The sequence below is a fragment of the Colossoma macropomum genome, unplaced genomic scaffold, assembly GCF_904425465.1.
Source record: "Colossoma macropomum unplaced genomic scaffold, Colossoma_macropomum, whole genome shotgun sequence".
Taxonomy (NCBI): Eukaryota; Metazoa; Chordata; class Actinopteri; order Characiformes; family Serrasalmidae; genus Colossoma; species Colossoma macropomum.
The window spans coordinates 20,635,464-20,660,651 of NW_023494794.1; the positions used below are offsets into that span (position 1 = coordinate 20,635,464).

General features: G+C 40.2%; 1 protein-coding gene across 1 annotated transcript in view; it reads left to right on the forward strand.

Annotated features, from left to right (window-relative positions):
- Positions 1 to 25,188, forward strand: part of dhrs11a (dehydrogenase/reductase (SDR family) member 11a) — a 53,815-nt gene that overhangs the window by 20,156 nt on the left and 8,471 nt on the right. The window contains exon 2 of the mRNA XM_036580539.1: positions 24,833 to 25,042. Within this exon, the coding sequence (XP_036436432.1) occupies positions 24,833 to 25,042 (210 nt within the window). The remainder of the gene's footprint in view (positions 1 to 24,832; positions 25,043 to 25,188) is intronic.

The following is a 25,188-nucleotide window of genomic DNA, read 5'->3' on the forward strand; positions in this document are numbered from 1 at the left end:
AAGATTATAGTATTGTTTATATGTGGCACTGGTACTATTTTGCCTGTAAGTCAAGGAAAAACTGTTCAAAATCTCAGAAAATTTCAACAAAATATTGTGATGCATATCATGTATCGTGAAACTGTCTTGAAGTATCGTGTTATAACATTTTTGCCATATCGCCCACTTCTTGTCCAAAGCACAACTGATATTACAAAATGTTTTCTTTATGTTGCGTGCAATTACACATTTCCACCAGAGAGGTCTCTAAATCCCCAAATCCTACACAGTGTTGCTTTAAGTGCTAGTTGTTCATTTTTCATTATTAGAAAAATCAGGACCCCTATATTTAACAGGAGCTTCAATAATTAAATCAAATAAACATTTTCCAGTATTTAGATTGTCCACTCTTTACGTTTATCGCAGCTTCCATTCTTTTCCCAAATCCTTATCGCAGCTTACATTCTTATCCTAAATCAAGATATGATTTGTGTATGTAATACGGATTTGTGAAAAATCTTATTTTGACTCGTCAGATCTTAAGTTAAGACAAAAAGATTGTAATACGGCCCCAGGACAGGAGTTTCAGATCACAAATAAGATCACAGGACGCTCATGCTTACAAAATAGGAGTAATACCCTTCTACTGATTAGTGGTTTCATGGTTGTTATTGATAAGTGGGCCCAGGAACATTTTACCTACAGCTTGAATGTTCCATCCCTTTGTTATGATGATCCAGTGGATTTGCCCCAAATTTTATGTTTCATGAAAGTCTGTATGAGCATCAGCGTTGACAGTTATGTGCATGAAAAATATCGGCCCACAATTTGCGTAACGATTTACCCCAATTGCTCCCTTAAGAATTGTAATCAAAGCAGTAGTTGTGATGTCACGTGCCTACTTCCCACATGGGAAAGATGATGGGAAAAAAACGAGTTATTATGGACGACAGCTAAATGTCTCTCTCTATGGAGCGAGAGAGGCACAGGGACTGGAGAAAGAATGGTTCGATACAAAAGAAAAAGGATGCTGCGGTCAGGATAGCGGAGTTACATCACAGCTACCCGCAGGTTCACCGAGTTCACTCCGAACCTCGGGAGGGGGGAGAAACCACTCAGTCCAACCCCCCTTTGTGGAGCTGGACCTGCAGCTTTTATGGCCCTGCTCGAGTGTGTAGTCCTGTTTTACCCTCACCACAGTCAGAGCTGTGAACCTGCACAGAAAGACTAGAAATGCTGCGCGTTTAAAGAGCTTATGTGGTATAATCTGTGATAAAGAGCAGGCAGTACGCGTCAGTGAAGAACCCCCCCCACGTGTTGGAATGGTTTAATCCGGCTGTGTTAAGACGGGTTGGCGATGCTCAGCGGGATTCGACTGTCTCCCCATTATTATCACTGTTAGAGCAGCACAGAACCAGCTGCTCAGCACCAACACTGCCTTATTAACTCTCCTTTTATCTCTCTTTACCACTCTCTCTCTCTACCTCTCTCTCTCTTTATCTTTCTTTACCTCTCTCTCTCTTTACCACTCTCTCTCTCTACCTCTCTCTCTCTATATCTTTCTTTACCACTCTCTCTCTCTACCTCTCTCGCTCTTTATCTTTCTTTACCACTCTCTCTTTACCTCTCTCTCTCTCTTTACCACTCTCTCTCTACCTCTCTCTTTATCTTTCTTTACTACTCTCTCTCTACCTCTCTCTCTCTTTCTTTACCACTCTCTTTCTCTACCTCTCTTTCTCTACCTCTCTCTCTCTTTACCTCTCTCTCTCTTTACCTCTCTCTCTCTTTACCTCTCTCTCTCTCTTTACCACTCTCTCTCTGTTTATCTCTCTCTGTTTATCTCTCTCTCTTTACCTCTCTCTCTCTTTACCCCTCTCTCTCTGTACCTCTCTCTCTTTATCTTTACCACTCTCTCTCTTTACCTCTCTCTCTCTTTACCACTCTCTCTCTTTACCCCTCTCTTTACCACTCTCTTTATCTCTCTTTTCCTCTCTCTTTAGCTCTCTCTATCCCCTCTCCTGTCTCTTTCTTTCTCTTTACCTCTCTCTCCCTCTCCTGTCTCTTTCTTTCTCTTTACCTCTCTCTCCCTCTCCTGTCTCTTTCTTTCTCTTTACCTCTCTCTCCCTCTCCTGTCTCTTTCTTTCTCTTTACCTCTCTCTCCCTCTCCTGACTTTCTTTCTCTCTCTATCTGTCTATGCTGATTATTTTTTTCTTTCTTTCTTTCTTTCTTTCTTTCTTTCTTTCTCTATCTATCTATCCTCACTCCCCCTCTCTATTCTCTCTCTTCTTTTTCTCTCTCATTGTCTTTCTCTCCTTTTCTCTCCCTCCTCTTTACCCCTCTTTCTCCTTACTAACCCTCTTTCTCTCTGTCAATTTATTTTATTTCTCTCTCTCTCTCTCTCCCTCTCTCTCTCTCTCTGTATGTCCTGTATGTCTGAGCTCAGTAAAGACAGTAAAGAGCAGATGTGGCTCTGAAAGCTGAGTTTGGCCCCCTGCAGCGCTGCATTATACATACTCCACTATCCGGTTCTTTGGTCTTCGTCTAGTTGTTTTGGAACATATCAGATCCTTAACTCCGGATCAACTGCTTCATTTGGATGATGTCACAGGCTTCGCCTTCTCGAAGAAAGGAAACAGCGGTGATGTTCAGAGAAACTGACTCAGTGCCTTTTATCAGAGATAAAAACCATGTGGAGCCTCGTTATTGAGCTTTGACTTACGCAGTGTAATCAGAATGAGATCTGTGCCCATAAAATAAATCCCTAATTAAAAGCTGCTTTAACCAGCGAGGGCTCTGTCCAGACCACCGCTAAACTGAGGCTGTACTTACAGCGCACGTCAGATGATTTCTGAGGTCTTTTGGTACTGTCCTCATCCGAGTCAGTTTACTGTCTGTACTTCACTTGTATTCATTTTCACACATACTTTCGCCTCACAGACCACCATGTCTACGATATAAGTGACTCTAGTGTGGCATATTGATAATTGGCAGTGGTGTCCACTCTGTTCTGCAGAGGGCTGGTGTGGTCACACATTTTCAATCCAGGAGCAAACATTATTGTACCTGTTTCAGTTGGTCTTAGTCTTCAAATAGTTGATCAGCTGTTATACTTCGTTGGAAAGAACCTGCACCCACACTGGCTGCCCCTGGTTTAAGGTAATAAAAGTAGGCAATAGAGATGGGGACTCGAGTCAGTGACTCGGACTTCGCCCTTAAATGACTCACGACTCAGTCTCGCCTGTAAATGACTCACAACACGACTTAGACTCGCTGTTAAATGACTCAGGCTCCACTCGCACTGAGAGATCTTGCGTCGTGTCTGTCCAGAAACTATTAGTTGTGGTTCCAAGAACTTCTCACCTGTGTATTTTCTAGCCAGGTGTACTGACAGGAATGTTTAGGGTCTTTGCTATGACGTAGCTTTTTATTTGGGTGTTGTTCAATAGAAGAACTGCTGGTTGCTGTGATTTTTAATTTTTTTTTTTTCATTCCTATTCATGCATTTTCTTTCAGGTTTGTTAGATCACATTTTTCTATATCAAATAAATACAAAAACAGTACTGAGAAACAGCGTAATTAACGGAGAAGAGCAGATCACATGGCAGAAATAGCCAGGCTTTTGGTCAGCCTTAAAGGGTTAAGTATTTTTTTCTGTTTACAGGACAAAATGTGTCATTTTTGGATTCTCATTATCTCAAGATAACAACTTTATCCTGAGATCACAAGGTAATTATCTCAAGATAACAACTTTTGCTTTCTTGAGATCACAAGGTAATTAACTCAAGATAACAACTTTTTGTTATCTTGAGGTCACAGGATAGTTAACTATCTCAAGATAACTTTATCTTGAGATCACAAGATGCTTAACATGTTATCTCAAGATAACAACTTTGTTATCTTGAGATCACAGGACAGTTATCTCGTTATCCCAGGATAACAGCTTTGTCTTGAGATCACAAGGTAATTAACTTGTTATCTCAAGAGAACAACTTTTGCTATCTTGAGATCACAAGATTTATTATCTCAAAATAACAATCCAGATAATTATAACTACCTAATGGCCTCTCTGACCTTCCATACAACACAGAGTGTAGGCGGGGGTGATTTTCAAAAAACGCCTACACAGAAATGGCTTTGAGTCCTTATTTGGGTGTTGTTGATTACAAAATTACGTACAACCTCCGACGTCTATAGTATATAAATTATGCTGTTGTTTATTTAATAAATATTAAAGTTTATTCTATAAACATCATTCTGTAGCTACAAAGCAACATCTCTAAAATGCTGATTATAATAGTGTCTAATAAAAAGGCCGAAACAAAATACCCAAAGTGGGAACTTAATAAGAGAAGAAAATCAATCTTCAGTTTGTTTCAATGTAATGAGATTTCATTCCTAGTGATTTTGGGTCATTTCTATTGACCTGTTCACAATGAAGCCATGAAATATTCACGCAAAGTGGAGAATAGTTGGGGTACATTTGTACAAAAACCTGTTATTCTCCCGTCATAAGTGGAGATGCATTTCTTTAGCTGTGCCAAACTGATTGATGATGCTTTGAATTTCCTCCTCTGTGTGTGTGTGTTTGTGTGTGTGTGTGTGTGTGTCTTAAAGATGAGCCCTTTGAAATGCCTCATTACACAGTGTAACTGTCTGACTCCGTAACGAGGGCAGAAATGAGGTCCGGTATTTGACTCAGTTTTCTCACACAGTGCACTAGTAAAGAAATCATGTAAAGGCTGAAGATGTGGCTTTTTCATTTCACGCGCTGTTAGCTCCAGCACCCGAAGCCCCTTCCAAACATTTGTCAGCATCCTCTGACTGTGTTCCATTTGCCTCTATAGAGACGTCTTAAGAAACGACTCTCTCTCACGCTGCCTTTTTTTGTCCAGGTCATTTTGCCCCACTCGTTCTTTTTCCCTCGTCTCTAAGAACAGGGCCTTTAGCTCAAAGGCTTTTTACCCAGACCTTTATGCTTATTGTGTGTATGTGTGTATGCGTGTGTGTGTGTGTGTGTGTGTGTGTGTGTGTGTGTGTGTGTGTGAGAGAGAGATTGTGTTTATTTGTCTATGTCCATTTTCACTTCACAAGTGCTTTGACCATCAGAAACAGTCCAAAAAAATGCAGAACGAACTTGTATTGAAAGTTATGAATAATTTTTCCTTCTTTTGTAAATATGGGACGCTATTACATACAGGTACTTAAAGTGGTTTGGTGTGAAATGTGCCTTTCTAGAGAAATTTACAGTCAAAATCGTTACACCACTGTAGTACTAAGAACCTGACGTCCATATTTCTACACTACAAATATCACCATTTTATCTACTATTAAAAAATGACCAGTGAACTGTGTGCCTTATAAGGTTTTATATGTCACGCTGATAATAGTGAAATAGGGCTAAATTCGAAAAAATAATTTTTTTTGAGTACTATTTTTTCCTTTCAATAGACCACCACATTTGCACTCGCTGTCCTACCCCATAAACTGGTGAGCAGAGTAGCAAGTAGTTTGTTGTTGACATCGTCAATGTCCTTCTGGGTTCTTCTGCTGCTATATCTGAATCAGTTCCCCCTCAAATTTGACAAGGGATCTCGGGCGCGCATTCACTGAACAACGCCAAGCGACAGTGGAACTATGGAAAGCAAAAGGTTAAAAAAAAAATTAAACAGCCGTCTTGTTTTCACCCAATCCCCAATACAAGATAACATGACATAATTGAGATTTCGTGATGAATATTACTTTCAATTTGAGTAAACAGTAAACAGTCGTACTGATAAATACTTTTTGTACTGTTCGTCGCCGATTGGGTGACTACAGCTGCTGTACAAACCTTTTTTGAACCTTTTTCGCTTTCCGTAGTTCCAGTTTTTCTTGGCGTCATTATCTGTTAAGAGAATGCGCACGTCTAAGAGAAAGTGAGTTTGAAGGGGAACTGATTCGGATTTAACAACAGCATTATTCGTGTTGAATGGCTGTAGCTACAGGCTAGTAACTACAAAAGCATGTTAGCGCATTGGTTTTAGTTGAGAACATGGTTTTGACAGGAAACACGGAATCCTGGAGTAATATTTTTTTAGTAAAAATACGTTTTAGGCCAAAACTTTAGAACAAAACTATCACAGAACAATGTCTCAGGTATCAAGCAACACATTTATAACCGTTTTGTGTAATAACTTAATGGGACGCAGCTTTTAGACCTATTAAATGCTTCAGACATCTGGTTCCCAGTACTATAATGGTGAACAATTTTGATTTGAGAAATTTCTCTAGAAAAGCTTGTTTCACTCATTTCTTTTTCACTCTGAATGATTTTGTTCACATCTAAACCATTGAATGATTAAGTAATTTTGCTAAATCGGTGGAGTTCCCCTTTAAATATATGTAATACATATATACATGTGTTGGGGGGTGAGGGGGGTATTATTTCATACAGGAGCCTTAATGACTAAATGTATTTTTTTCAGTATTTTTCCATTATTTTATAGTGTGTTCACACTTTTCCTTTATTACAACTTCCATCCCTTTAGGAGGCTTGCTTTCAGTTTAGTTTTTCAAAGAAATCTGCAAGGATATTTTTCCACGGCTCCAAAGTTCAGTCAGTCTGATCTTTTGCTTCATATGTGACATGAGATGTGTTATCTGGCAGTGTGAACAGCAAAATTGGATTAAATCTGACATTTTTCAATTCCGATTTGAGATGCTCTCAAATGTGATACTGAAATCCGACTCGTATCTGATAATGCAGCAATGTGACTCAGTCTGAACAGCCAGATCGGAATTCATGCGACTTTTACGTCAATCCAACTCGACATTAGTCATAATTTTGCACTGCTGAGACTCATAAACATTTGGGGTGATGTTACTGTAGAAAAAATTTGGAAGACTTATCCAAACCCACCCCTCAATGTTCAAAGAGATTTCGAAAGAAATGACCGAACACAGCCGTAGGAGAACGAGGCTGCAGCGTCAAAGAAAAGTTAAGTCTGAAAGAAAAATTTTAAGAATCCGAGGACACGAACCAAAGAAGTGACCATGGCCGAATAACGCGCCCTTTTTACAGTGAGATCAAACACATTCTGAGTGATGAGCTCAACTGTCTGGTGCCTAAAACTTTTACACAGTACTGTTTGTTGTCCCATGTCCTGAGATTGTATAACAAGTGTGTGTCTCTGTGTGTGTATGTGTTTGTGTGTTTGGCCAACTGCCTCACCTTCACCCTCTGCTTTGACCCAGACCTGCGTGCTTCAAGTGGTGCTGAAACTGCAGGCGGTGCCTTTTCTACACCCACATACACACACACACACACACACACACACACACACACACACACACACACACACACACACACACAGTTGCTATCTTGGTCCAGCACATAGTCATCACACACTAACTCGGGCAGTCACAAATCCTATCACTGCGAACCATTTTTACACAGACACACACACACACACACACACACACACACACACTCTACAGCTTAAATAGCAGCGTGTCACATGAGGTAGTGTTGGCACATGAAGCATGCCGACCTCACACTACCACGCATTTCATCCCTCCTCACCACACACAGCACATCGGGCCTGCTCTCTGATCTTTCCCTCCTGTTGATACACTCACTACTTTACCATTGGTGTGTAAGAAGGTTTATGCAGTGGATGAGTCCTCATAACAGTCATATGCAAAAGTTTGAACAGCCCCAGATTACAGGTGTTTGTTGATTTCCTATATAAAAATACACTATATGGACAAAAGTATTGGGACACCAACGCATTACACCCACAGGAGCTTTTATGACCTTCCATACTAAACCTATAGGCATTAATATGGAGTTGATCCCCCTTTGCAGCTATAACAGCTTCCACTCTTCTGGGATGCTTTCTACAAGATTCTGGGGTCTGTCTGTGGGAATTTTTGCCCATTCATCCAGAAGAGCATTTGTGAGGTCAGACACTGATGTTGGACGAGAGGGTCTGGCTCACAATCTCCGTTCTAGTACATCCCAAAGGTGTTTGATGGGGTTGAAGTCAGGGCTCTGTGAGGGCCAGTCAAGTTATTCCACACTAAACTCACCCAGTCATGCCTTCATGGAGATTGCTTTGTGCACTGGCGCTCAGTCATGCTGGAACAGAAAAGGGTCTTCCCCAAACTGTTCCCACAAAGTTGGAAGCATACAATTGTTCAAAATGTCTTGGTGCTGAAGGATTAAGATTTCCCTTCACTGGAGCTAAGGGGCCGAGCCCAACCCCTGAAAAACAACCCAATTTCATTATCCCTCCTCCACCAAACTTTACAGTTGGTACCCTGCAGTCAGGCAGGTAAAGTTCTCCTGGCATTCGCCAAACCCAGACTCGTCCATCAGACTGCCAGACAGAGAAGAGTGATTGGTCACACCACAGAATATGTTTCCACTGCTCCAGAGTCCAGGGGCGGCGCTTTACACCACTCCATCCGACACTTGGTATTGTGCTTGTTTATGTAAGGCTTGCATGCAGCTGCTCTGCCATGGAAACCCATGCCATGAAGCTCCTGGTGCAGTTTTTGTGTTGATGTTAATGCCAAAGAGTTGTAACTCTGCAGTTATTGAGTCAGCAGAGCAAGAGAGCAAGAGAGCTTAAAACTTGGTGAAGGTCTTCTGAGGATGTAATTGAATTATTTACTGTTGTCATCGTATCTTTATCAGTATAACGTTGATTTTGCATTTGAGTCCTAAATATTGAGCTGGACCTGGTTTTTTTTGAGCCTGTGTGTGACGTTGTCATGATTTTTTTAGGCCTGTCATGCTTAAAAGTGAATCAGATGAAACGGGAGTGTATCATAGCCGATGCCGAATGACTACATAATGGTAAAATTAGCCTTATCTGTGATGTGGGTGTGTACAGACTCTTAAAGAGTGAAGGAATGATCTGGTTATGCTAACATTGCCAGCTGTTTCATTCACAGACTTTTTCTGTTTTTTTTCCTAGCTGGTGTGTTTTAGAGTGCCTTTGTACTTGTAGTTTGGTTCTCTTGGTCTGGACCAAAACAGAAAATAATACATCGTAGCATTTTAGTTCTGGATCTCTTAGTGTTCACACTGACATATTTAACATTGAACCAAAAGATGTAAACAAAACTCATATGAGTAAAAGGTCACAACTGGTTATGCAGATTTTATGACATGTAATAACAGTGATAATGTCCACCTTTCTGGATCCTGCCGTTCTCTGTTCTATCTGGGCTCGTTGGTTTTATGTATGTATCTTTCTCTCTTACTCACTCTGTCTATATATCTTTCTGTCTCCCTCTTTCTTTCTCTCTCTTGCTCTGTCTATACGTCCCTCTGTTTTTCTCTCTCTCTCTCTCTCACTCTCTCTCTCTCTCTCTCCCCTCCACTCCTCATATTCCTGTCTTTCTTGTTATATTGCTCTGTCTTTAACCCCGCCCCTCTTTCTCTCTCTTCCTTTTTGTTGTTCCATACACACACTTTCTATTCTCGACATCAAACAGCGCTCCTTTCTTCAGTTCTGTCCATCTCTGTGTTATTTATAGTCAACTCTAACATCCACAAGACATTGCTCTGTGTGCGTGCGCGTGTGTCAGCTCTGAGTCAGGCTGTTGAAATCTACTCCCTCCAGTCTTTCTTCTCCTCCTGTCCTCCATAAATCAAGTTATCTGTTTTGACACTCAGACTGACCCTCAGATGACCTGCAGTTGGGTTTGGCAAAGATCATCTCAGAAGCTGAAAAGAACAGTCACCAGCTGACACGGTGATCTTCAGCCTTCAGCCTTCATTTTGACGGTGCTTGCTGTGCAGTGCAGAAGTGGTGCTCACCGCTTCTGATCTTAAACAGCTTCATTTCGCTCTTGTGTAAAATCCAAAACAAGGCAGTGAAATCAGTGTTAGACCAGAACCTGAACCTCCAAGTAATGTGTGTGTGTGTGTGTGTGTGTGTCTGTTAAACTCTGTGAAAAATAGAAATTGTGGAAGACTTCACACCCTGTATGTTTACCTAGTCTACTGTGTTTGAGTACATTTTGCACAGAAGAACAATGCTAAGCTAAATGTAACAGTTCCATCAGGCTGGATCAATGACACTTTATCTGGATAAATGATTTACAAGACGTTTTACTATAACTGTCACTCAAAATACATAGAAAATATATTAGACTATATTGAATTTTCTAGAAAGAATGCTGGAATAAAATCAGTCAATTAATGAGGCTCATTATCTGCCTTCAACCTTTGGACTAAAGCAATCTGTGTTTAGTGTGTGTGTGAAAGTGGACTTCCACCCATCTTTCGAACTTTCTACACAACTAAATCATGCAGATGTAAACAGAGTCATGCAGAGTGATTTGGCGTGAAATGCTTCACTTTAGAGTCAGAATTGTTCACAGTGGTGGTGACAGGAACCAGACATCGGAAAAGAGTAATGCCTCTAAAAGCTCCCTCATAGAAAGATATTGCATGATATTATGAATACACTGTCTGATGCCTGAGATGTTGTTTTATGACAGTTTTGAGATGAGATTTGCCTAAAATGTTACAATATTAGCCAAAGAACAACTCAGAAGACACATGTAGGTTCACTGGTGGTTTTGGCTAGTAAATAAAATGGCTATATTTGCATTGTAGTCATTGTGACTCCTGGTTCCTATCAGCACCACTGTGAAGAAATCTGTAAAGATTACTCTATGGAGAATTCAGGTGTGTGTGGAGTGATTTTGGCACTCCCTTTCTTCTTCTTCTTTGTGACGAAATCCTTTTACAGTCTTCTTGTCATCTCCTCCCGCAGTAATCAAACAGCTTGGTGTCACTGACACAAAGGTCGAGGACACACACACACACACGCACACACACACACACAAACATACACACATTCTTGCACATTAGGCTTGAGCTGACTGAAAATAGTATCATGAATCGCACATAGATTCCCTCTGTCACGATTGTCAATCAAGTTGGACGATCACATTTTAAGAAACACGCCATCCACAGCTTTAAGGTGTACAGAAGTGATCATATTTGTCTCGTAATCCTTTGTTTTTCTTTAGCATATTTTCTTTTAATGTGTTTCTTTCCATGTCCATATCAACCTTCCACTCAGGGAACACCTTCCTTCTCACAACATGAACGAGGGCTTTACCGATTTCAACGTTGTAGTTACATTACCGTTAATTAAAACGAAAGATTGAGTGGCATCTAGTGGTGAGGCTGTAGATGGCAACCAACTGAATACCCCTCCCTCACCCCTCCCTTTCCAAGCATGTAGTAGAACTTTGTCAGGTTTTCGCATCTTTAACAACAAGGATTCACCCTCTCTTGCTTTTTCTTGTGCTAAATAATAAGCATGATCATCCATTTGTCAAAATCTGGGTCTCAAACTTCTCACAACACAAAACTATTAGCTAGCTCTGGCAGCAACCATGGATTCTTCTTCTTTCTGCGTCCTCCAACAGTGCTATAGCGCCACCAAACTCAAGCTACCACTTTAATGTAAAAGCACGAAAGGCACTTTCTAGAGCCACTGTGTGGTTTATCCGTTCTGGGCTACTGTAGAAACATGGCGGCGCAACATGTTGGAAGAGGACCTGCTCCCTATGTAGATATGAAGGGCTCATTCTAAGCTAATGAAAACACAATGATTCATAGATACAGGTGATTATACATTAATACAAACATGGTTTTGTATACTATATTCCATTTCTACTAATAGATCCTGCTAAATCTTTCACACTGCACCTTTAATGGTCTAATTATAATAATAATAGGCTGCAATAACAGTAAAGGAAATCAGACGTGTGGACTCACGTCATGACTTGGACTTGAGTCTGACTCGAGTCTTGAATTTGATGACTTTAGACTCGACTTGAGAAAACCGAGAAAGACTTCAGACTCGACTAAAACACCAGTGACTCAGACTCTGACTCGGAATTGAGCGTCATGACTCGGAAAGAGTGAGAGAACGTGAAGAGCGACTGCAGATGGGACTCTCTACACATAAGCTGCAAACAAGCGAAGCGTCAACAGCATCACTGCGCCCTCTCTCGCAAAAACTACCAAACTATACCAAGAGCCACCAAACCAGAAGCAAGAATAAAGTTAGCTTACACGTTTCCGAGCAGATTCAAGAAATCTACAAATACACGTGCAGCAGATCCAGTCACTGTCTTTAATTTCCGACTTAAGAAACTAAATTCACTAGCTAATGGAAAATGTGGCAGAGAAAGGCTAGTTATCTACTAGCTAGTATTTAACTAAATGGGCAAATTGTTTTGAAAATCTAGGCATTTTGCTCTTCTTTGTTTTCCGCTCTTTTTACTTTTTAACAGTAAGATAATCAAGCTAGGCAAAATTGAATGAAAACTTAAAGAAGCTTTTATCTTAAATGTGACGTATCCATCAGCGTTAAGCAATAAGTTCCCATCAGCGTTTCTCACTGTCCACTTGTATCGTCCTCGGGTGTTTTTTCGTGCCTTCTTAGCGTTAGTGTTTTTTCACTTTTCGCCGCTGCTGTCTTCATATGAGTCAGACAAGGCAACGGCTACATTGGTAAGTAATGATGAAAGTAGCAGATTCATATCACCGCCTGAATTTGAACAAGCTCATCTGTACCCACTCTGAGCCTCATTAACTGACCAATCACAGTCAGCAAACCGGAGCTGTACCACAGAAGAGGGCGGCCGATTTAACCTAAACTACAAATATCAATATATAGATTTGCCCGTCCTGTTTTTTGTGATTTGAGGTCACCAGCTGCCCCTGTGTCAAAAATGATGTCATGAACAGACAGAAATGATCCCAAATGACTTGGAATAATAACCTGTTGCATTAATTTCCATTCAAAATTAAAAATGTTTCCTCCTTTTTCCAACTCTCTCTTTAACCCACTCCGGCATTGCACAGAGGCTTAGTCTTTCTGTGTGTGCGCGTGTGCGTGAGTGTGTGCCTCCTCCTGCTGTGCCGGGGTGTGTGTGTGTGTGTGTGTGTGTGTGTGTGTGTGTGTGAGTGAGTGATGTTGCCATGGCGCTCATGCACAATGCCTTTGTTTTCACTCTCGGACTCTGGGAGCTTCTTGTGCTGCTGAATTTCTGATTTTCTGATCAGCTCTTGCTTTTTCTTCAGCTTCCTCTGAAAGATTTGAGTTTCCAAGGAGACTCTCCCACTCTTTCTCTCTCTCTCTCTCTCTCTCTCTCTCTCTCTCTCTCTCTCTCTCTCTCTCTCTCTCATATTATCTCTCATTCTCTCATTCTTCCTCTGTTCTCTCTTCTCTCTCGCCTTTCTTTCTCTTCTCTCTCTCCCTGCTCTCTAATCCTTTCTCTCTCATTCTCTTTTCACTCTGTCTCTCTCTCATTCTCTCTCTAATGCTTTCTTCATTACTGTCTTTTGCTTTTAATCTCTCTCTCTCTCTCTCTCTCTCTCTCTCTCTCTCTCTCTCATATTATCTCTCATTCTCTCACTCTTCCTCTGTTCTCTCTCCTCTCTCCCCTTTTTCTCTCTTCTCTCTCCCCCTCTCTATTCCTTTCTCTCTCATTCTCTTTTCACTCTGTCTCTCTCTCATTCTCTCTCTAATGCTTTCTTCATTATTGTCTTTTGCTGTTAATATCTCTCTCTCTCACACTCTCTCTTTCTCTCTGTCTTTCTCTACTTCTCTCTTCCTTCTTCTCTTTCTAGCTCCTAGCTCTCTCATCTCAAACACTGCCTCTTTTGCTGTTTGTTTCTCCCCCTCTCTCTTTCTCTCTTCCTTTCTCTCTTCCACCTTAGCTTCTAGCTCGCTCATCTCAATTGCTGCGTCTTTTGCTCTCTCTCTCTCTCTCTCTATCTCTCTTTTTAGCTTTCTCTTCTTTCTGACTGTTTCTCTTGCTGTCTCTCTTTATGTTTCTCTCTTTCTCTCTCTACTCTCTCTCACTCTCTCTTCCCCCACATCCAGAATGACACACACAGTGACAGGTGTGTTGCCTCCTGGGTCCTGGGTGATCATTTTGAAAATCAGTCCTTGTTTTTGTTTTGTCTGTCAGTTACGTTAAGCTTACGTTAGTGTCGAGCAGCTTCTTCAAGCACAGAGAAAAGGGAACTTGAGCAATGTGTGGTTAATGACTGGCTAAATCACAACAGCACATTTCAGCTTTGCTCTGCTAGTGGACTTGATATAATTCGGCCTTCTTTTAAGAAAAAGACATCATCTTTTAAAATTGTATTGAGTAACTTTTCAGTTATGTGAAAAGAAAAAACTACTAGGGTTTTATTGAGATTTGTTATCTACAGCTTCATAATAATCAAAGCTCAGTGTAAAAGCAAATTTACACTCTTACCATTTTAACCAGAAGTAGTCGGATCAGCCAGGACATGCTTGACATCCAAGGTTTGTTCCTATAAGTTTACACGGCAAGAAAAGCTTATAAATTAAGTTTGTGAACAAATTTATTCATAACCCGCTTTCACTTGCGTTCTCTGTCACGTGCAGCACACTAAGGATTCTCCAGGAAAATGACAACCCAGATGGCTGTAGCATCACCAGGGATAGAACTCGCGATCTCCTGATGACAGTTACTTTATAATTTTAAGTTGAACCGACTTCTCATTTGTACAGTGCTTTGTCACACAGGATGATCTGAACATGATTAGAGATTAATTTACACCGTTTAGTCCACCTTTTCACCGTAATATCTGTCTGCAGAGCCACAGAGCAGCAGTTTCATGCCAGCAGTTTCACTCCAGCAGGTTCAAGCCAGTGGTATTCAACGTATGCGCTGACACTTGTTTTGTTTTTTTTTAGCGAGCTTTAGGCTAATCAACATTTCAGTCGTTTTATGTGGGTTTCCAATACATACAGTGATAATTTGCATTGGGCTAATGTTATACTTTATAGCTTTATCGGCTAAAACACACTTTGGTTTGAGCGCACATAGATATTCACAGGGTAAATAATGCACAAACCAAAGCTGATGTGGGTAAACTAAGGGGTTATGTAGACATAGAGCTCAATAACTTACCCTTAATACGGGGGCTTTATGTGTACACTTACATTACATGTGCAGGAATAAAACTTTACTTTAACCCCTTAAATGGCCAGGGCCCACCAGTGGGCCCAAAGCTTTATTCCACACTTCTATAACCCAACAATAGGTCAGTCAGTTTGCATAGAAGTCCCTCTAGTTCCTGAATAATAAGCCTTAGTATGTAATAAGACCCTTCTCCCTTTTTAGAGTTCTAGAGTCCATTTTCTGCTACACCTCATCTCTCTGACAGACACACCCTCTCAGCCTCAGTGTAGTATGAGGCCGGGAGGAGAGAGAGCCACAAACAGTGTGATTATCAGCTCCTATTGTGTTAAAGTGCAGCCCTCCAGGCAAGTGAAACAAATGCCTATGTGTGTATGCGTATACACACGTATGAGGGCCTGGAGGTTCTACCATTATGCACTTGCACACACCCCCAGCAACAGTCCAGCACTAGTAACTGGTGTTCAGCTTTTCCAGTTTGGCTAGTTGAACCACTCAAGCTGGTTGTTGTCTATATAATGTTACAAGTGAGGTGCACTTAATGGTGTCAGTCAACTGGGTGCAAATCATTTTTTACCAAAAAAAAAAAAAATCTCTTCACACTCACTGTTCCTCAAATGTTTTGGGACATCTAGCTTTTTAAAATGTTTCAAATAGAAAAGAAGCTGTTTTCTTTGTTTGTTTTGCCATAACGCAAAGTCCCAGAGAACACAGTATGAATTATGAATGTACTTTAATGAGCCTACAAGGGCAATTTGACATTTTGCTGACTAACTTTACTTAATCCAGCAAGTATATCCTATTCATTTAAACTTGTCTGTTGTATTTGTGACACTATAATGTGTAATTGTATACATATTAGGACTTTACAAGCTTGTTAGTTTGGATGGAGTTAGTGTCAGTATCGGTACTTTATATCAGTCGATACTTAAGGATCGGTATTAGAAGGGAAATTCCTAGTTAAACACCCAGCCAAGTATGAATGAAGCACACGTTCTATACTATATCAGGACATGAAGTCGTACATATGTCCCGTAAGTAGAGCCAACCTGAACAAGATTTTACAGGCTTTGAATACTTGTTGATATTTCTGAACGAGTACACATGCTCATTTTGAAAGTCCCCCTTTAAAACAATAACATCTGAAGCGTTCAGTCGTCTTGTCTGACAGAACAGATACACTTGTATAATAGTCATTGTTTTCATTTCAGTCCGCTCCAGCTGCACTACACACTTTCCATAGTGATCTAAACTTTCATTAAAACAGTAATTTACTAAAATGTGGTGATGTTGGTGTGGTTGCAGAGCAGCTCATGTGCCAAAGCCTACACTTCTGTGATACAGTAATAAAAAATCTGCTGTCTAGTTTTAAACCTGCTGTAAAACTGTTTAAATACAAAAGAAGTGGGTGCTTCTGAGGCGGAGAGGGTTGGAGACAGCGTGGAGTGGATGCATTTTCACATGCTTGGTGGTTCGTAGGCTCTCCACTAGTGTACAAAATGTGAAATGTTCACAGAGGCCTGCGTTCATTCTCTTTTGATTTAAAGCCGGACGTTTCGGTCATCTTCAGTGCTGGTAAACTGGTAAGGATCACCAGACGCATTTTTTTTTGGGAATTCAAACTAGTCGTGCCTCTGTGGTTACCAGCCTCGCACAGTGACGGACTCTGCTGTCCAGAAGTCTGAGACAGCATTGAAAATCTGTTCTTTTTATTTTTATTTAAAATATTTATAATTGGAAATAAACAACAGACAGTTTCAGAATCTTGGAAGATTTTGGAGCAAAGAAATTTGTGAAATTTGTGAAATTGAACATGTTGAGGTCTTTGTACAAAACGTTTTTTTTTTTATCATTTTGTAACCGTTCATTTTGTTTAGTCTTTTCCATCGAAACGCGTGTTGAGACGACTCTCAGGTGGATTTGATCTACTGATCAGAGGCTTTACACATAAATAGCCTATTTTTTATTTTTTATTTTTACAAAAACACATACTAGCTAGTTGTGTTTTTTCCTGGCTTTGCTACAGTCAGAACATTTTTGTCCTGAAAATGTATGAAAACACACACACACACACACACACACACGCACAAAAGCCAGACTCTTCTTTCTCTCTGGCTCTGTCTCCCTCGTGTCCCAGCCTGGCCCTTGTGTCCTGGGGTGGCTATTTCAGCCAATCAGAATCTCCAGAGAGTGTCCTCTCCCTTTAGAGAGCCAATCAGCTTTAGCGTGCTTGAACCCCTAAAGATAGGCCTCCCATTCAGCTCAGTCCAACCCCAACTGACCCAATCTCCTCTCTTCACTCACTCCATCCCTCACTCCCTCCTTCTGTCCCTCTCACACTGCCTGTCTTTCTTTTTCATCTTTCATTCCCGTTCTCTCGCTCTGTTTCTCTCTGATGGAATTTGGACTCTGTTAACCCCCTAAAGCCCGGCATGAGTTTCACAGTAGATACTGAATAATTTATAGTAGGTACTGAGTAATTCATAGTATGTACTGAATAGTTTATAGTACGTACAGAATAATGTTTAGGGGCCAAAATTGTTCTGTAACTACTATAAATTATTGGTAGTTTTGGAATAATTCTGTAACTACTGTAGCTTATTCAGTATTTACTGTAACTTATTCAGTATCTACCTAATTCAGTATGTACTATAACTTATTCAGTAAGTGCTATAACATATTCAGTTTGTATTAAAACTTATACAGTACATACTGTAACTTATTCAGTATGTACTATAACGTTTTCAGTATGTACTGTAACTTATTCAGTATCTACTATAACTTATTCAGTATCTACTATAACATTCGGTATCTATTAAAACTTAATCAGTATGTACTATAACGTTTTCAGTATATACTATAACATATTCAGTATGCACTGTAACTTATTCAGTGTCCACTATAACTTATTCAGTATCTACTGTAACCTATTCAGTATCTACTGTAACCTATTCAGTATCTACTATAACTTATTCAGTATGCACTGTAACTTATTCAGTATCTACTATAACTTATTCAGTTATAATTACATATCAACCTATGTTTAGTATAGTAAAATGAAAGTGATAACTTCTTAATGAAGGGATGAATAGTGATCTGGATTCTTTACAGAATGCTTAGTATGTTGAAACTGTGATGTTCCGTGATTGAGAAGGAACTGAGTGTGTGTGTGTGTGTGTGTGTGTGTGTGTGTGTGTGTGTGTGTGTGTGTGTGTGTTTCTTTTTGCAGGGTGTGTTGGTATGAGATGAGTGAACAGTTCATTTGAGTAACCTGACAGATTGACTGACTAATTATTTGTGTTTAGCCTGTGTGCTAGTTAGCTTGCGGTGGAGTGGAAGAGCTGAATGAAGTTTTTTAATAATAATTAAAAAATTAGAATAAAACATAAGGAAAGAGCGAAAAACACCAAGAGAAAAATGGTAGGAAACAGAGAAAAAAGACAGAAGGAGAAATAGAGAAACAAACAGTAATTTGCTTTGACTGTATTACATCAATAGGCGCCATTACAATAAAGCCTGCTGAACTGAACTGGGGTCAGAAGTGGAGAACCAAACCTGTCGATACAGAATGGAAACTGAATCTAAAAGGAATTCACTGCAAAACTTGATATGTAACTGAATTACTAACTGAACTAATTGCTAACTGTAATAAGTAATTACACATGTATAGTAAAATAAAATTATAGTAATATAGGTTAAATGTCTCGTGAGTGGAGGGAGATCACTGCTCTCTGGGTCTGTTGTGTAATTCTGATGAACAGGAAGCCAGTGTTTGTACACTCAAGGGTGATGTATGATGACAGAGGAAATCACACCGCAAACACACACATCAGTTTACACTGACACTCTACATGATAATCAATATGTTGGTGCAGTATGGCTGAGTGTTTAGATCCTGTATGGGTAAAGGAGTGAGAATGAAGTGATGGCTGTCATATGTAGTGTGTGTGCGTGTGCGTGTGCGTGTGCGTGTCCGTGTGCGTGTTTGTGTTTGTGTGTGTGTGTGTGTGTGTGTGTGTGTGTGTGTGTGTGTGTGTGTGTGTGTGTGTGTGTACCATTTGCTATTCTGCAAAATAAAAAGAAATGAAATACAACTACTTACATCAGAACTGCAAACACATTTTTGTGCACTGAGAAACAGTCAGCATTACCTCAACAGCTTTTTCCATAAATTTTATATATGTATACACACACACACACACACACACACACATATATATACACACACACACACACACACACACACATACATATATATATACACACACACACACACACACACACACAGTGCGGTCCAAAGGTGTGACACACAAAACCATTTACATATACATACATATACATACATTAAATCGTTATTGCATTGTAGTTTCTGTGATAAACACAGAAACAAACTGTTACAAGCCTCCTTCTCCACGCTGGAACTGAACCTGCCCTCCCACATGGGAGACGAGTAACTTCAAACAGCCAAACTGGCAACTACAAAACACACACTCAGAGACCTTTAAACATCCACCCATAACTCAGCTTTAATGGAAATTCAATTATTTATTAAAAAAGGAAAAGTTATGAAAAATAAAATTAAGAAGAAATGTTCATTCATACCAGCTGGAGTGCACACTGTCATTAAAGCAAAAGAAACGATTGTATATTTCACTCAAAGTATTCTGCTGAACATAGTTATAAATGAAACGAATGCAAAATAACGTCATTTTGGACCACCCCCCCCAACACACACACACACACACACACACATCACTGCTGTCGGAACAGAACCCCATATCTTCAAAATGGTAACTTTACAGGAGAAGGAACAGCATACTTTACTTTTAATGTAAGTCAATGGAACCAGACTTTTTCCCAAGCCATATTGGGCCATTTCGTTTGGTCCGTTCATCATGAGAGTCACACACAATGTAAAGCGCAACAGACATTTTCACATTATGTCAAAAACTGAAAAACAACAAAAATGGAGATTTGAGGTTTTGTTCCGACAGCAACATATAAATATAAATACATATACATGTCAGTTAATAACTAGGGCCTTCTAAGCGTAAACGCTGTCATGGGTGTTGAGGCAGAGAGCCTGATGGTCCTGTCAATACACACAGCTGCTGATCTAGCCTGTCAGTGTAATGGTGTGTTTGTGTGTTGGGGGTGTTTTTGTCTGTCAGAATGATTTTGCCTCTCTCTAAAACAGAGAGTGAGAGTGATAGAATGAGACTGAGCTATAAAGGGGAAGAAACAGTGTACTTAATTTTAAACTGTATTACGGATGCACCTCAGTCTCTTCTGAGGGTCTTTCATGTACCGTCTTTCATGGAAACCTCTGTGATTGAACCCAGGAATCTGGGTGTCAAATCAGAGTAAAGTGGGAGGTGAGGGGGCGGGGCTTATGTTATATTTATGCACCACACTAGACTTTTCGTCTAAAGTCGCTTATTACTTCTGTGGATTGTGATTGTTGGGGTTCACTTGCATTCTTGGAAGACACGCCCTTCACCTAGGTCTGACTGGGTTGTCTTTGAACTCTTTCAACACACTCGCAATCATCAGATTCATCCACTCGGGGAAAGGGGTCCAAAACACAACTAACATTACAGAATGTTTTTCTGCACGTTGTGCGCAATTACACAGTTCCACCAGAGAGGTCTCCAAATCCCCAAATCTTACACAGTGTAGCTTTAAAGTCCTAGGCAACGCAGAGTAAAAAATTAAAAATGTGTGTGTGATGCTAAACTTGAGTGCTCAATCAAACATCCTGCAAAGCTTAAATGAAAAATATAATATAAATATGATAAAACAGTTTCTGGTTTCCTCCCACAGTCCAAAAACATGCAGTCAGGCCACTGGACATGTTAAAATTGCCTCTAGGTGTGTGTGTGTGTGTGTGTGTGTGTCTGTCTGTCTGCCCTGCGATGGACTAGCAACCTGTCCAGGGTGTATCCTGCCTTCCGCCCAATGACAGCTGGGATAGGCTCCAGCACCCCACCGCGACCCAGAAGGATAAGCGGTTTAGATGATGTATGTATGTATGATAAAACATGGCTCAAAAACCGCTGATCAGACCTCTCTGGGGACTGTATGGGTGTGGCTAATGAGCAAGTTGATTGACTGCTCTCTGTCCAACACTGCTAGCCTGCTCCACCACTCATACAGAACTACAGTCATCCAGCTTTTATGTGACGGTAACTGGACGAAAAAGGTCACGGACAAACAGATGTGACGACAGATGGACAGACAAACAAATGGACAGATAAAGTTATGCGTGAATGAAGGAACGGATGATGTTGGTGTATTAAAAAACGAACGAACAGGCGACAGGCAGCTACAGACAGGTGGTCTAGCTTGCTAGCTTTTGGTTATGCTGGGTTAGTTTAGCTCACCAAGTTTTTCTGACTGAAACTGTTTTGTGTGGGTGGGGCAAGAGACATCAGCCTTGTGATTGGTCAGGGGAATGCTCACGAAAACATTACCCAAGATTAGGACTGCCCAGTTTACATCAAGAGGAGAGAAATATGGTGAAATATATCATCCATTTATTGGTCAGTGGGACGTTGCCTGCAAGAACAAAATTAACCCAATCAGAAATAAAATGCACATTTATAGTAATTAAAGTTACAGAATTAGAGCTCGAAAATATTGAAAATCTCAGAACTGAAAAGTAGATCAGAACTGAAAATATATATTAAGAAAAAAAAGGCATCCTGAATTGAGAGAGAGAGAGAGAGAGAGAGAGAGAGAGAGGGTCATGCTAAGCCTGTGGCGTGTTTGTCTATCACCTCACTGTCTGACCTGCACACAGAACCAGACAGAGAAAGATCCCAGCTGATGCGCTCTCTCTCTCTCTCTCTCTCTCTCTCTCTCTCTCTCTCTCACTCTCACTCTTTCTCTTTCACTCTCTCTCTCTCTCTCTCTCTCTCTCTCTCTCACTCTTTCTCTTTCTCTCTCTCTCTCTCTCTCTCTCTCACTCTCTCTCTCTCTCTCACTCTCACTCTCTCTCCCTCCCTCTCTGCATGTCTCCACCTCTCCACCTAGTCACTGTTTTAATTCAACCTGTTTTTCAAATTTTCTGCATAATTTAATAGTTAAGATGTAAACAAAGTCATTCAGAGTGGTTTGGTGTGAAATGCTCTGTTCTGGATAAGCTTACAATTACAGAATTGTTCATAGTGGTGATGATGGGAACCAGACGTCATTCAGCATTCAGTCTTTTGAGAACTGTGAAATGAATGAATAGATGTTGATTTGTCCTAAGCACAGGTCTGGGATCAATAGCTAATGCTGTGGTTGTGAATTGCATGAAAACGCTAAACCTGGCTTCAGATCAGCACACCACAGCATATAATATATCATTTTGGCTAAAAGTATGGAAATGTGTTAGTTTGCTTCATGTGTTCATTTAGCCCACAGAGTGTGAGCTTTAGGTAAAAAAAGACTAAAAAAATGTCCTTTGGCCAATTTAGATGAAAAGAAATTAATTTGGAATTGGCCCTAAAAATTAATGATGGGTCCATCACCGTTATTGATATGTCTATAAATGTTAGTCATAAAGGTGGTTACAGGCACTGAATACTATTGAGTGAAGTGATAAGATTTGCTTCTACTTTGTTTCAGTGGAGTGTTAATCTTCTGGTTCTCAGATAAGTTGTGTAGTGAAGAGTGAAGTGGTAGGGCAGGCTTTTTTTTTTTCCTTTGGCACTGAAGTGGCTCATTTTTCTTCTAAACTTTTTATACTATATCATCACTGTCTTAATAAAACCTTGAACTAAGTGGTAACTTTACTGTACGTTCATATCATGAGACTTTATTCTATTGTAATTTGTATTGGTCTGTACACCATGAAGTGCTTCCAAGGCAAACATTACATTGGACTCTCAGTGGTTGATGCTGTATCCTTGGTCTTCTTTTACCCCGCATTGATTTTCCCATCTTGAAGCTGTTCTGTTCTCAGATGTCCTAAAATTGTATTCACAGGGCCTTGGAGCTGAATGCAAATCGGATTTGCGCTCATCATTCAAATGCTTAAGGAAGGGTGGAAGAGAGCTTTCCGTCTTTGTGGATGTTTTTCTCGTAATATCTAGTTGAGCTGCGAGCTATGGCTTCTTAGCAGAAACAGTTAAATCTTACACACGAGTCCTTAAAGGGCCCATATTGTGCATTTGTCTTGTGTTTTATTTTGTGTGGTTTTATGTACACACTCATTAATTTAGACAGAACCATTTTCCAACCTCTCTTCATCCCTTAGAAGAAAACAGGCTGTTTTTTGTTACCGGCCTTGAAGAATAAGATTTGTAAAGTACCTCTGTTCTGATTGGCCACCCTTTATTGTGCCACATTCAAAAAGCAGTCCACACTGAAATACTCTTTATAGCGTCTATCTCAGGTATGACAACATGCGGCTCTTTTACTGCTCTGTTGCGGCTCCACAGCAGAATTAGATTTTTAGGCAAAAATAAAAAATCCTCCTTTGCAGTAAAGTAAAGCTCTGCTGATTGTCTTACACACTTTTATAATATTATTTATAGAATTTTAATAAAGTGTTCTAAACACTGGAGTTAATGTAGCCTACATCTGCAAATTCACCAACGTTTAACCTGCCTTTAACCTTTGGTGTGCAGACTGCTGGTCACCATAGCAGTCTCGCCTAGAACATTTGATCATTTGGAGATGAATGGACTGATTTGCATTTATAATCACTCCAGCTGGTTTCCTGACACGTTTAATCTGCAACGAGAAACTGTCAAACACTAAAAAGTTGCGAAGCTGAAGTCAGATTCTCATTCGCCAGCTTCTCGTTTGAATTTTCCCATTCCACCTTAAATGGTGCAGCAGTTACATTCTGGTGACTCAGGCATCATTTAAGGTGGAATGAGTAAATTCAAACAAGAAGATGGCAAATGAGAAGCGACATCAGCCTCGTAAAAGGTTGAATGTTGAGAGACGTTTTACAAGAAACTATTCAACTTTTGTGAAAAGTTTCCTGCCGGAGATGCAAGAAAAGCGGCTATAGCTGAGCTAAAGCCTAAAGTAGAGCAAAGTAAGTCTGTGTTTTCGTTTATATTATATTTTTAGCCTGTACTGGCACATCAGCACATACTGAGACATATTTACAGCCAAGATGGTAAAATGGACGTAAAATGTTGTGGCTCCAAAGGTGGTTTGATTTTTGTTGAAAGGACAAAATGGCTCTTCTTAACATTTAGGTTGCCGACCTCTGGTCTATGTAAATGGGCAGAGCTAAACCGCTGTGCTTTTAGTGACATCACAAAGACAAATTCAAAAAGTGCAGTTTTTGCAGCTTAGTTTCTGTATATCAGCTGTATAGACTGGGGAGTGAATAGGATGTTTTGAAGGTTTAATAATGTTTACACATAGTATCAAACTCTTTTATTAGAAAAAAGCAAGAAAAATGTGGTTTTATATTATATGAGGCTTTTAAAAGCATCTGATTCATCGTCTTGCATTAGTTTGTGTTGGTCTGAGTGTTTTGTCTTGTACTGATCATGATTACTGTAAAAAACAACTCCACTATATCATATGCTATACTAGATGTACTGACAGGTTCAAGTCTGTACTTTCTGTTTCTGTGGCAACTAAAGACAAAAACATGGAGAGAAAATTTGAAAGATGTTTTTCTTTTTCTGCAAAACAAGACTGTACACAACAGTAGCTTTCCGTCAAATTCAAATCATAATAAAATATCACCTCTTCTGCTTATGAACACAAATGTGGCATGGATTGAAAGTCTCAGATCTGCAGAAGAGGTATTTTAAGGCTTATACGCCAAAAGGGACATAAGAGAGTTAATTAGATTTTAGATTACTATTAATAACTCTCTCTCTCTCTCTGTCTCTCTCTCTCTCTCTGCAGAAGTTAGCAGCAGAGTGTCAGAGTGCGGGTTACAGTGGGACTCTGATCCCGTATAAGTGTGATCTGTCTAACGAGGAGGAGATTCTCTCCATGTTCTCGGCCATCAAGACCCTGCACCAGGGCGTGGACGTGTGCATCAATAACGCCGGCCTGGCTCACAACGAACCGCTGCTGAGCGGCCGCACCGACGGATGGAGGAACATGATCGACGTGAGTCTCTTGCGCACACACGCACGCACAAACACACACATACACACACACACACACAGCAGCCTATTCGGTTTAAAAGTTGACCTCGATTGTGGATCAAGGAGGCAAGAGAAGAAGATCTAAGTGATTTTGAAAGAACGTTTAAT